The 12,388-nt window shown below is 35.8% G+C and overlaps 1 protein-coding gene across 9 annotated transcripts in view; it reads right to left on the bottom strand.

Moving 5' to 3' along the window:
- Nucleotides 1-557: 557 nt before the first annotated feature.
- SNX14 (sorting nexin 14) overlaps nucleotides 558-12,388 on the bottom strand; it is a 68,362-nt gene continuing 56,531 nt past the window's right edge. For 7 of the 9 annotated variants that reach the window (XM_054721776.1, XM_054721775.1, XM_054721778.1 and 4 more), the window contains 9 exons: nucleotides 12,164-12,275; nucleotides 9,445-9,485; nucleotides 9,183-9,302; nucleotides 5,860-5,983; nucleotides 5,429-5,593; nucleotides 5,156-5,251; nucleotides 2,901-2,992; nucleotides 1,955-2,011; nucleotides 558-771 (listed from right to left, as the gene is read on the bottom strand). In XM_054721776.1, the coding sequence (XP_054577751.1) occupies nucleotides 733-771; nucleotides 1,955-2,011; nucleotides 2,901-2,992; nucleotides 5,156-5,251; nucleotides 5,429-5,593; nucleotides 5,860-5,983; nucleotides 9,183-9,302; nucleotides 9,445-9,485; nucleotides 12,164-12,275 (846 nt within the window). In that variant the 3' untranslated portion in view covers nucleotides 558-732. Of the gene's footprint in view, nucleotides 772-1,954; nucleotides 2,012-2,900; nucleotides 3,006-5,155; nucleotides 5,252-5,428; nucleotides 5,594-5,859; nucleotides 5,984-9,182; nucleotides 9,303-9,444; nucleotides 9,486-12,163; nucleotides 12,276-12,388 lie in introns of those variants that run through there. The other 2 variants (XM_054721779.1, XR_008557193.1) reach the window with 2 other exon arrangements.

Below are 12,388 nucleotides of genomic sequence, written 5' to 3' on the forward strand. Positions count from 1 at the left end.
TTTGAAGAGACAACTGATAACATAAACCAAAAATCTACTTAACTAAATTTCTTATACCTATAAGTTTTTGGAATATCGTTACATCCATTCACTGAAATGTAGTTGTAACCACACAATTATAAATATCTCAGTTTTCACCCCTAAAAGGGTTAATAACCTGTCACTCATCCAACAAAATCAAAAAGTCCCTTGTTTGCTCTGAAAAATTCATGAAGGATGTCTTCTTTATAGATACACAATTAACTATGTAGAAAGAGAAGAAAAAGGGGACACCTCCTAAAATGTATTTACTCTAAATAAGAAAGCAAGTAAGTAAGATATGTACACATATAATACCTTAATAAAAAAAAAGGGGGGGGGGAGAAAGCAAGTAAGATCTTACCCCTTTTTCTCCACACTAAACATAATTATTTTCAAAATGATACAATACAAAGGTTGTCAGCCTTATCTGTTTGCCCAAAGGAGATTATGAATTATCTCTTAAAAAATGGCAACAAGTGACATATATTCTAATAGAATTTAGATAACAAATGTAAAACAAAAGGCTATGAAACCAATTCACTTTTAATCATAATTAAGTTTGTGTTAGTCTTTATTAAAACAAAAAAATCTCAGACACAGAATTACATGATATATACAAGAATATACAAAAGTAAAAGAAAAAACAGTATATTTCTACTACGTTAGCACAGCAGAAATTTTAACTGGTTATTCTATCCAAAATCCAAATTTTTACATCCAGGACGTCACAGAGGTAACTTCCTTTTGTACCTAAAGAAAAAATAAGTCCATTTAATAAAAGACAATAAGGTTCATTTATGAATTGCCTAACAGTTCCACAATTCCAGTGTATTAAAATTCTACCTAAGATACATATATTGCCCTCTCGCAATCCAGGACCCCTCGAGGGATGTCAGACTGCTGGTTTCGGCCCAGTCCCTGCAGGCCAGGTCGAGGGACCGCATGAGTGCACGAATCCGTGCACCGGGCCTCTAGTATGCATGTAAGATCTTTAGTTAATCTCTTCCCACCTTCCCCCTCCCCCCTTCCCTCTGAGATTCATCAGTTTGTTCCGTTTCCATGCTTGTGCATTGAGCATCTGCCCCCTGGTGGTCAGTATGCGTCATAGCTACCGGTCGAACGGTTATTTAGGCTTTTATATTTAGAGATATAACAAAGAAATTAGCTGGCATATGCCTTATGTTTTAGAGATGAGAAAAATGGCAAGGTATAGGGACAGACCTTATAAAGTCTCAAAGAGAGAGTTGAAGGTTTTCTGTACTGATTTCCATGTAAATTGAACATAAAATGTTCATAACTGCCACCCTGTTTTAATATACATATAATATCACTATAATGAAAGCTAATAGATAAATAGTTCAAATCTGAATTCTTCTACTCTATGAAACTGGCATTTCAATGCTATACCAAAACCTTAAAGAGCAGTTATTTCATCTGACCAAAGGGGTTAGTCAGAAAAATAAAAACAGTAAAAAATAATAACTTAAATCTTTGCTCTAACCTCAAAATCCTCAAGAGTTAATATAATGATAATAATTATCATCCTTTTTTAAAATTCAGCTGCTTCAAAAATACTCAAGTCTGACTTACACAGCATTCAGTGTTGCTGATGATAGCCTGGAGAACTTGGCCATTCTAGGTTGGGATTTCACCTCACACCTTCCTCTGGAAAGACTCTATAGGGTATAGTGTCCCTTTCTGCTTTTAATTAGGAAGGAATGAAGTTAAGGCAAAGGCTATTCAGGTCCTGCCACCAAAATCCATTCTATGTTTGAGCACGTTGAATAAAGAAAACACAAAGATCTATTTGTTAAGGTTGTTCATTTTTAAAAGGATCATAGTCAAGGATTCTCTTAATTTTTATGGCCCTATTAAAATAAATGTCAGAGCATATGATTAATAGCAAAGAGTAAAATTGCTGCTTTTTAGTTACCTTATTGAGCTCTGGAAACAGTTCTTGTATCACAATGTCCAATAAAACGTAAGTCAACTAAAACACCAAAAAAAATTTTTTTAAGGCATTAGACAAACCCATAAAAATTGAGAAACACAAAATTCAGGGCTGTGGTTACTTCTAAATGGGAAGGCAGGGAATAGAACTGACAATATAAAACAAGCACAAAAGTAGCTTCACTAGTATCAATAATGCTCTATTTTTAAAAAATATATTTTTTATTGATTTCAGAGAGGAAGGGAGAGGGAGAGATAGAAACATCAATGATGACAATCATTGACTGGCTGCCTCCTGTACGCCCCCTACTGGGGATCAAGCCCACAACCTGGGCATGTGCCCTTCACCAAAATCGAACCCGGGACCCTTCAGTCTGCAGGCCAATGTTCTATCTACTGAGCCAAACCGGCGAGGACAATAATGCTCTATTTTTAAGTTCAGTGTTAGATACTCATGTGTTCACATGAGGATATTTTATTATTATGCCTCATAATTCATTTTATGTTAGATATTTTATATGTAACAAAAATTTTAAAGAAAGAACAGGATACAAAATTGTAACTGTATTAAGATATCAATAGATATATATAGACTCTAAACATAAAAATATTAACTGTTGTTATTCTGTTATCTGAAAGATGAAATTCTCAATTTTTAAATTTTTACTTTATTTCATGAAATTACTGTGTATTCCAATTTTTCTACAGTGAATGTTTATTTTAAATCAAAACAAATCATGATTAAAAAAAAACAGTAATCACCTAAAAAGTGTAGCACAAACAAAACACACTTCTTTCTATTTGAATGTTTGAATTATGCTGCCTCGATTTAGTATAGTGTCACTTCACAGTTAATAATATACCAGACCCCTACTGTGCCATTCACCAAACCCAGCCAACTCTAGTCAACCTGCTTTAATGAATTTTACCTGCTTGTTGAGAACTGGCTGCTGTAAGCCATCAAATAGAAGCCTGATGCTTTCATACTTGGCTTCTTCACCAATACACTTGACAATCACATCTAAACAAGAAAGCTACATGTGAAACAATTTTATATTATAAAGTGACTCATCATTAACTGGATCATAAAAGAAAATCTCCACTCTGTTTCCCGGATAGTATGCAAACACTAAATCAGAATTTTCTAAACCAGGGTTTCTGCAAGGGTTCTGTGGTCTGGTTGAGAAATGCAGTACCAGGTATCCTCCTTTTGGAGATTCATAATGCACAAAGCATACTGCAAGCATATGGAATGTAAAGAAATTTGTCTATACTATTAAGGGATAAAAGACAGTTTGAAAATAATACATATTGTATTATTCCATTCAGGGAAAACAAAATAAAATCCTAAAATTATGTCTATACATTTGTACATACACATGTAGAAATGCACAGAAAAATGTCTGTGAGAATTAACACCAACTGGTGCACATAGCTATTTCTGCACAGTGGGAAGAGGATGGCCCCTACTTTTAATCTATATATTTCCATATTTGAATATCTTAATATCAGAAAAAAGTTTAATTTTTAACATACTAGTAGACTTTCCTAAATGAATATGACCACTTTGTTTCTGTACTATTTGCATAATCACTATTAACCGTCTCACAGAACAATCCTTTTAGGAAATGTTTAAACACTAATTTAGGATCCAGAAAGTGTCATGTGTCACTTATTACCAAAGAGTGTCAGTCCTCCTTATTAAAATCTCTGCTGAATGTTTTCCCCAAAACAGGAAAAGAAAATCATTCATAAGTAAACAAGTTGCTCAAATATTTGTCCCTTTCCCCCAATCATCATGGAACTCTTAATGCTGCTCATAGAAAATTCTGTTTATGTTTGTTTCTATGAGGTAAATCTAACCCTAAGAGGCAAAGGCCAAATTTAATTTACAAGATGCATAGCAGATCCTTGATATTTTTAAGCTATGTAAGTAATCCAATATGGATTTTTAAGCTATGTAAGTAATCCAATATGGATCCTCTAATTCACCAATACTAAATAGAATTTCCGAGTTAATATGCCTGGAGCATAACAGACAAAAATAAGTGATCCTTTCAGGTCCTTCAGGAGTCACTAAAAAATGAGGAGTAAAGGGCAACAGAATAACATGCTAAGCTTACTCACTAGCTAAACTATTCCTTCCCAAATGAAAGTCTTCAAGTAGATGTGATCCAAATTGTGCCTCAGCAAAATAACAAATTATTATATTCATTGGCTTTCCATGTTGTTCCTGAATAGCAAAACTGTTAAAACCATGAATGCTATATCATATTATGAAACAGGTAAGAAATTATTTCATCATTTACCTACGGAAGATTTACTCAAAAATAGCTTCCTTTCACTTTCATATTCAGACCAGGGATTTAACTTAATTGTCTTCACACAGAGCAGCAGAACTACTATTCTGGGACTAACTTTTCAATGATGAGAATTCTGTAAGGTACAGTCCTAAGCCCTCTTGAATCTTACTTTGTATTTTCTCCCTAGGCATTACTATCCATCACACATGATTCCCATATCTCTATCCTAGTACCATCATTCCTCCAATTCCCAAACTTGGACAGCTAACCAAGGATCCTCTGCTCTGACCCCTTGACATTTCTTCCTTGTATTTCCCGTCTCAGTAAGAGGTGACTACCATTCACTTACTTAGTGGCCTGAGCCTACCTGCTTTACGGGAGAGGTGATCATCCTCTCCCTTTGAGACACATGACTCTATTATCACATGTATGTTTTGACTGCATGTCTGTCTTCCTGCTAGACTTGAGCTATCCAAGTATACTTTTTTATCCCTTGCATTCTGCACAGTGTCTGGCACATGGAAGGTGTTCAATAAATTTGGAATGAATTTTGATTTTTTAGTCATACACACTAGCATAGCTCTTCTCATGGTAGAGTGGACAGCAGGACTCCAACTGTCCCACAAATATGTCACTGATTACTCTGATTATAAGATATTATTAAAAGAATCTATTTGCATGCATGGAAATAGCCTTGTCTTAAAGTTCTTAGTTCTATCATCATAAAACCAAATTTTATTTAACAAATGAATTAATTTTAATTGGCCCTTATAACTATTTCTAAAATGAAAACTCAGGGTAAAAATTAGCTTTAATAATTACTATACATTTCACTTCAAAGTGGTGTCTATCTATATTAAACTACTTCTTAAATATTATACCTGGAATGTAATTCATCATTTCATCAAAAGTCTGTTTTGCTCGTTTTTGCTTGTCTTGGAGAGAGCGAGGTTCAGTGTTTTCACGGAATACAGCATCTAAAAAGAGAAAAATAAATATTTACTGGAATTTTCACTTATTTTACACAAAGTATTTATTTCCTCATAGTAGAAAAACTAATAAACCAAATAAAAACAAGACTTCTCCCTCTTTTAGATCTGATTGAAATCATTAAGAGCACACAAAACATGAAACAAACACGAGAAAATACAAACCTCTGAGAAGTGTTATAAGTGAGACCAAACGGTGCTCCTGAAATAACTGTTCTAGTTTACAGTGAATATAGTAGTCAGTATACATTTCCAGGGTGTTTTTAAAGAGGATTCGAGTGCCCATTAAGAGATGATGAAGCCAGTCAGGAACTTGGAAAACTACTCGTCCTGAAAGGATCACATGGAATACTTCATTTAAGATATATATTTTGACATTTTCTGATATAAAAAACACAAATGGTCAATATTTTATTTGTTAACACTAGTAAACTTTAATATGTCCAAGGCAAATTATATTGAATTCTTAAAAGAAAGTAATTTCAATTTTTAAAAATATTATAACAGGCAATACTTAAGAGCATTAATTTGCATCATATAAGAAATATAATTCATGAATGAAAAACAGATTTTAAAAGTAACCACGTCCGACTTACCTACATACATCAGGTAATCATAAACTCCTTCTACAGTCATCATCTCCATAAAGTAATTCTTATTTTGCTTTCTTTCTGTGTTCTCAGCACGGTTTGCATTATTCTTAAACAGGTCATTGAAAAGCTAAAGTAAAAGTTGAAATAATAAAGAGATAAAACTTTGATTAATGTGAAAAAAAAACAAAAAACAAAATACAAGGAATTATGAATGAGGAAATTCAACTAAATCTTAACCCTACTTACCCCCAAACTATAGACACTAAATAAGTGTCTATTCTCAATAATAATAATCAAATAGCAGATATTAAGGAACTAAAAAAAGTGTCTATTCTCAATAATAATAATCAAATAGCAGATATTAAGGAACTAAAAATAGTTAGACATTAAAAGATCAACAAAGGCAAAGGACAAAACCTTTGGCAAGGGGACATAACTGATGATGTCAGAGAAAATTAAAAAAATATTATTGACAACTAATCATTACAAAATTAAATCTAGTTGTAAAAAAATGTTCCTATGAACAAAACTCAAGGTCTAGATGACTTTACCAACAAATTCTATCAATTATTTAAAAAACTAAAAATTCCAATAACTCTACCAGCTAAAAGAAAAAGGTTAATCTAACTCAATACCAAAACCCAACAAGGATAGGATAAACAAAAATGTAAACTTCCTAAACCCCAATAAAGGATATCTATGAAAAACGTACTATTTCATGGTAAAACAATAAAATCACTCCCTTTATATAGCAGGTCCTAGCCATAATTGAAATAAAGCCTGCCATCATTTGCAGATAAGTTTGTAAATCTAAAAGAATTAATAAATTTATTACTAAACTTAATACAAGTCTTGCAAAATTACTGAATTAAAAATCAAAACACAAAAATCAACTCTATTTGTGTTTACCAACAATAAAGTTATAATAACAACAAAAATGAAGGTGTTTTGGGAGAGACGATGGTCCCCAGACTAGGCCCTACTCTGATACTAAACTGAGCTACTTACAGATAGGGAATATCTATTCCCAGTGCCTAACACTCAATAGTAGGCACACAATAAAATATTTGTTTAATGAATGGATAAGATCCTCTCTAATAAAAGAGTAATATGCAAATTAACCATCACTCCGCTACATAAGCCACACCCACCAAGCCACGCCCACCAGCCAATCAGGGCGAGTATGCAAATTAACCCCAACCAAGATGGCTACCAGAAGGGAGGCTTGGGTTTCCCCGGCAATAGAGGAAGCCAAGCTTTCCACACACACTGGCGGGCCCAGGCCTCCACTCAAGGATACAAAGTTTCAATTATAGAAGGTAAACAAATCCAAACAGAAATGGCGGCAGCCACGGATGGAGCAGGAGGCTTGGCTCCGCTCCAGGCTACAAAGTTTCAATTGTAGAAGGTAAATAAATTCCAGATACCAGGGCCTCTGCTTGGGTCACCAGAGGCGTGGCTGGCCTGCAAACCACCACAGGCCCCTCACCCAGGCCTCTCCATGCCCAAGGGAACCCCACCCTGATCCAGGACACCCTTCAGAGCAAACCAGCTGGTCCCCACCCGTGCACCAGGCCTCTATCCTATCTAATAAAAGAGTAATATGCAGATTGACCATCACTCCAACACACAAGATCAAGATAGCTGCCCCTGCCGAAACCGGTTTGGCTCAGTGGATAGAGCGTCGGCCTGCAGACTGAAAGGTCCCAGGTTCAATTCCGGTCAAGGGCATGTACCTTGGTTGCGGGCACGTCCCCAGTGGGGGGTGTGCAGGAGGCAGCTGATCGATGTTTCTCTCTCATCGATGTTTCTAGCTCTCTATCCCTCTCCCTTCCTCTCTGTAAAAAATCAATAAAACCTATTAAAAAAAAAAAAAAGATAGCTGCCCCTATGTGGTCAAAGATCCTGCCCCCATGTGGACACAAGATGGCCAGCAGGGGAGGGCAGTTGAGAGGGACCAGGCCTGCAAGGGAGGGCAGTTGGAGGCGATCAACCCTGCAGAGGAGGGCAGTTAGGGGTGACCAGGCCAGCAGAGGAGGGAAGTTGGGGGCAAACAGGCTGGCAGGGGAGCAGTTAGACATCAATCACGCTGGCATGGGAGTGGTTAGGGGGTGATCAGGCTGGCAGGCAGAAGCAGTTAGGGGCAATCAGGAAGGCAGGCAGGCGAGCAGTTGGGAGCCAGCAGTCCTGGATTGTTAAGAGGGATGTCCGACGGGCAGTCGGACATCCCTTGAGGGATCCCAGATTGGAGAGGGTGTAGGCTGGGCTGAGGGACACCCTCCCTCTGCCCCCGTGCACGAATTTCGTGCACCGGGCCTCTAGTACTTTATAAACTATTAACATTAGTGATACCATCAAATAAACATAAATACATTCTAGCAAGTAATTTCTTGATTATTGGAAGTTGGTGATTTATAAACTCAGAAAACCACTTTTTTAAAAAATATTTTATTGATTTTTTACAGAGAGGAATAGAGAGTTAGAAACATCAATGAGCGAGAAACATCGATCAGCTGCATCCTGAACACCCCCTCTCTGAAATCAATAAAGAAATATATTTAAGCCAAAACCGGTTTGGCTCAGTGGATAGAGTGTCAGCCTGCAGACTGAAGGGTCCCAGATTCGATTCCGGTCAAGGGCATATACCTTGGTTGTGGGCACATCCCCAGTAGGAGGTGTGCGGGAGGCAGCTGATTGATGTTTCTCTCTCATCGATGTTTCTAACTCTCTGTCCCTCTCCCTTCCTCTCTGTAAAAAATCAATAAAATATATTTAAAAAAAAAAAAAGAAAAAGTCCTCCAGCCCTGACTGTTTGCTCAGTGGTTAGAGCATCAGCCCTTGAACCAAAGGGTCATGGGTTCAATTCCCTGTCAAGGGAACATACCTCAGTTGCATTTCATTCCTCAGCCCCATTAGAGGTGTGTGTGTGAGGCAACCAGTCGATGTGTCTCTCTCACAGCAATGTTTCTCTCTCTCTCTCTCTCTCTCTCTCTCTCTCTCTCTCTCTCTCTCCCCTCCCCTACTTTCTCCTGCTTCCACTCTCTCTCTAGAAGTCAATGGAAAAAATATCCTTGGGTGAGGATAAAAAAAAAAATCCCCCAAATATAGAAATGATAGAAGTTTGCAAATAAAGAAATATTTAACCTGTCAAAGAAATAACCAAGCAACTATTCACAATACCCTCCTTACACTGTACAACTGATCTCCATATAAAAAAAATTAAAAGTACCATTCATTTCATTAACACAGGATTCTCTCTATAATGGAAAAGTCATCTCAAGTAAGACAACTTCAAACTTAAGTCTCTTTAAGGTAATGTTCAGTACCTTCTTGTTGTTTTCTGAAGTAGGGCTGAGAATGGTCAGTTCTGGTTTACATGGCTTAGGCTTTGGAGATTCACAGGAATTAATGAAATTCATGATGAAAGGTTCCAAATGCTGACCTTTCTGTGGTAATACAGATATCGCAATATGAAAATCAAAAATTAAGATTATGATTTTCATTATCACATAACCCATTAAGATGTATTAATATTTAAATATGCTTTTAACTATCATATTACAGAATACACATAAATTAGTTATTTACCTCTTTCATTAGTTTTCCAGGAACAGACTTTATAATTTTCCCTGCAATTAAAAGTAAAATATTAATTGTATGAAGGGATAATATACATTGTAATTGTTTATATGAATACTTCACTATGTAATTTTAAATACTCACCTCCCAAGTAAAAAGTAAAATAATAAGAAATATTTATAATTGACCACTTCACACTTAACAGAAATCTACAATAACTATGGTAAACTTAACTATTTATATATACAACATTTGGAATTTACTGTAAAATAATCCAATTGGATTTGGGGGTGGAGAAAAAGACAACGAGGAAAGTGTTGATAACTGTTGAAATAAAGTAGAGAGTTCCTTATTCAAATTTCTCTGCTTTTTGTATATTTTAAATTTTCCATAAAAAACATTTTCAGCCCTAACCGGTTTGGCTCAGTGGATCGAGTGTCAGCCTGCGGACTGAAGGATCCCAGGTTCGATTCTAGTCAAGGGCATGTACCTTGGTTGCGGGCACATCCCCAGTCAGGGTTGTGCAGGAGGCAGCTGATCGATGTTTCTCTCTCATCGATGTTTCTCTCTATTCCTCACCCTTCCTCTCTGTAAAAAAAGCAATAAGATATATGTTTTTTCAAATGTTTCGCCCTGGCCATTTGGCTCAGTGGATAGAGCATCGGCCTGCAGATTAAAGGGTCCCAAGTTCAATTCCAGTCAATGGCATGTACCTTGGTTTCAGGCACATCCCCAGTGGGTAGTGTGCAGGAGGCAGCTGATCGATGTTTCTCTCTCATCGATGTTTCTAACTCTCTATTCCTCTCCTTTCCTCTCTGTAAAAAAATTAATAAAATATATATATTTTTTAAATGTTTTCAAAAGATTTTAAACAATGGTGAATATATAAAGGTAAATTAAAGTATACAAAAGTTCATCAAAAGAAAAAAGTTTTAAAATCTACATTTAAATTGGCTATTTGAGTAATTTATATTCTATATTTTTGATTAAGTACATTCTAATCCAAAATTTCTTCTTGTTTTTTTCTCTAGGTTCCCATGTTATAAAATGCCAAATTTCTTAAGATTTTCTCAAGCATTTAGAAATGACTGCAAAAATAAGTCAAAGTTGATAAATAGCACTTAAATTTCTTTCAATTTAGAAAAAAAGTAGACTTATGGCAATAGGGAGAGAGATAATAAATAGAAATTAAAAATTGAAATTGTTTTACGACATGCAAACCATCCAATCAGGCTATTTCTCTTTGGTACCCCCATAAACAACTCCTCCCTCTTAGAATTTCCAAATGTCCTTAAATTACAGGGCTTCATTCTATGCTTTTCTCTCTAGTACATGCTCTTCTTGAGCCAAATGATTTGCTCAATCTGATTTCAAATAACATTCAAATCTACTCCTTGCCTATCTCTTGGCCTCTCCTGCCTTATAAGACATCAATTAAATTCTATAAACTCAGCAAGTTCAGAACTGCTCTTAATTTATTCCCTGTATCAGCAAGTAACAGCATTCATCCAGTTGTTTAAATAGAAACCTGGTTCACTTTGAACGTTTCTTCTCCTTCAGTCAAACCTTCAGTAACCAGGTCTACCCAATTCTATCCCCTATACCCGTGGTCGGCAAACTACGGCTCACGAGTCACATGTGGCTCTTTGGCCCCTTGAGTGTGGCTCTTCCACAAAATACCACGGCCTGGGCGAGTCTATTTTGAAGAAGTGGCGTTAGAAGAAATTTAAGTTTAAAAAATGTGGCTCTCAAAAGAAATTTCAATCGTAGTACTGTTGATATTTGGCTCTGTTGACTAATGAGTTTGCCGGCCACTGCCCTATCCTATGTCCTCACATTTTCCCCTGATTAGAAGAAACCTCAAACACACACACATACTAAATATGTTGGCTCAACTAAATATATTCATTTGGATACAGATAAAAGCTAAATGCCTACTTGTAATATATAACTAATTCATTTAGGTCTACATAGACTTAAGATTACATTATGTAAAATATATTGAGAAATACTTCTTTTCTTCCATTAGTATCTTTAACAATTTTATTTAAACTTGTCCAGATTATATTAGCTTGGTTTATATTTAACTTTATATAAAAGAAGTCATGCTGTACATATTATTTTGTGTCTTGCTTCTTTAATTCAATATGTTTTTAAAATTATCGACACTGCTGCAAGAAGCTACATGCTATAGGTATTCATTGCTGTAAGTATTCATTTTATGAATCTACCATAATTTATCTGTCCATTCTATTGCTGATGAACATTTGCATTATTTCCAGTTTGGGCTATTATAAACATTGCTGCTATGAACATTCTTAAATATGAATATACTAGAGGCCCAGTGCACAGATAGGGTCCTTAGGCCTGGCCAGCGATCAGGGCCGATTGGGGCCTTCCAGCTGTTGACCAGAGCCTTCCTTCGTTCCGCACCACCCCCTGGTGGTCAGCACACGTCATAGCGAACGATCGGTCTCCCGGTCAAACTTCCGCGGGGACAATTTGCATATTAGGCTTTTATATATATACATATGGGTATATATCGCACAAAGGAACTGCTGGGTCATTTAGTTTTATACCAAACTTTTTTCAAGTGGTTTCCACCTTATATTCCTACTAACAGTATATAAGAAGTCCTTCATTACATAAACCCTTTTTCTAAATTAATCTGAAAATGCTGATTCTTTTATGTTTATCCTCTTATATATGATTCTCTAATTCAACTTACCAAGATTTACATCTGGTAGTATCTTATCAAGAAATTGTGTTTCTCCACCATTGGGGGAGAGGAAATCTGCCAGAAGTTGACTATTGCTCAGCTCTGGATGCTGCAGAAGTTTCTTGAATGAATAAAATAAGAAAAAAGTTTAAATAGCTAGAAGGATAATCAAAACTATTTTAAAATAATTTTTAAACCAAGAAAGCAATTTTAAATCCTCAAAAGCTATTTCAT

This window comes from Eptesicus fuscus, chromosome 10, assembly GCF_027574615.1.
Source record: "Eptesicus fuscus isolate TK198812 chromosome 10, DD_ASM_mEF_20220401, whole genome shotgun sequence".
Taxonomy (NCBI): domain Eukaryota; kingdom Metazoa; phylum Chordata; class Mammalia; order Chiroptera; family Vespertilionidae; genus Eptesicus; species Eptesicus fuscus.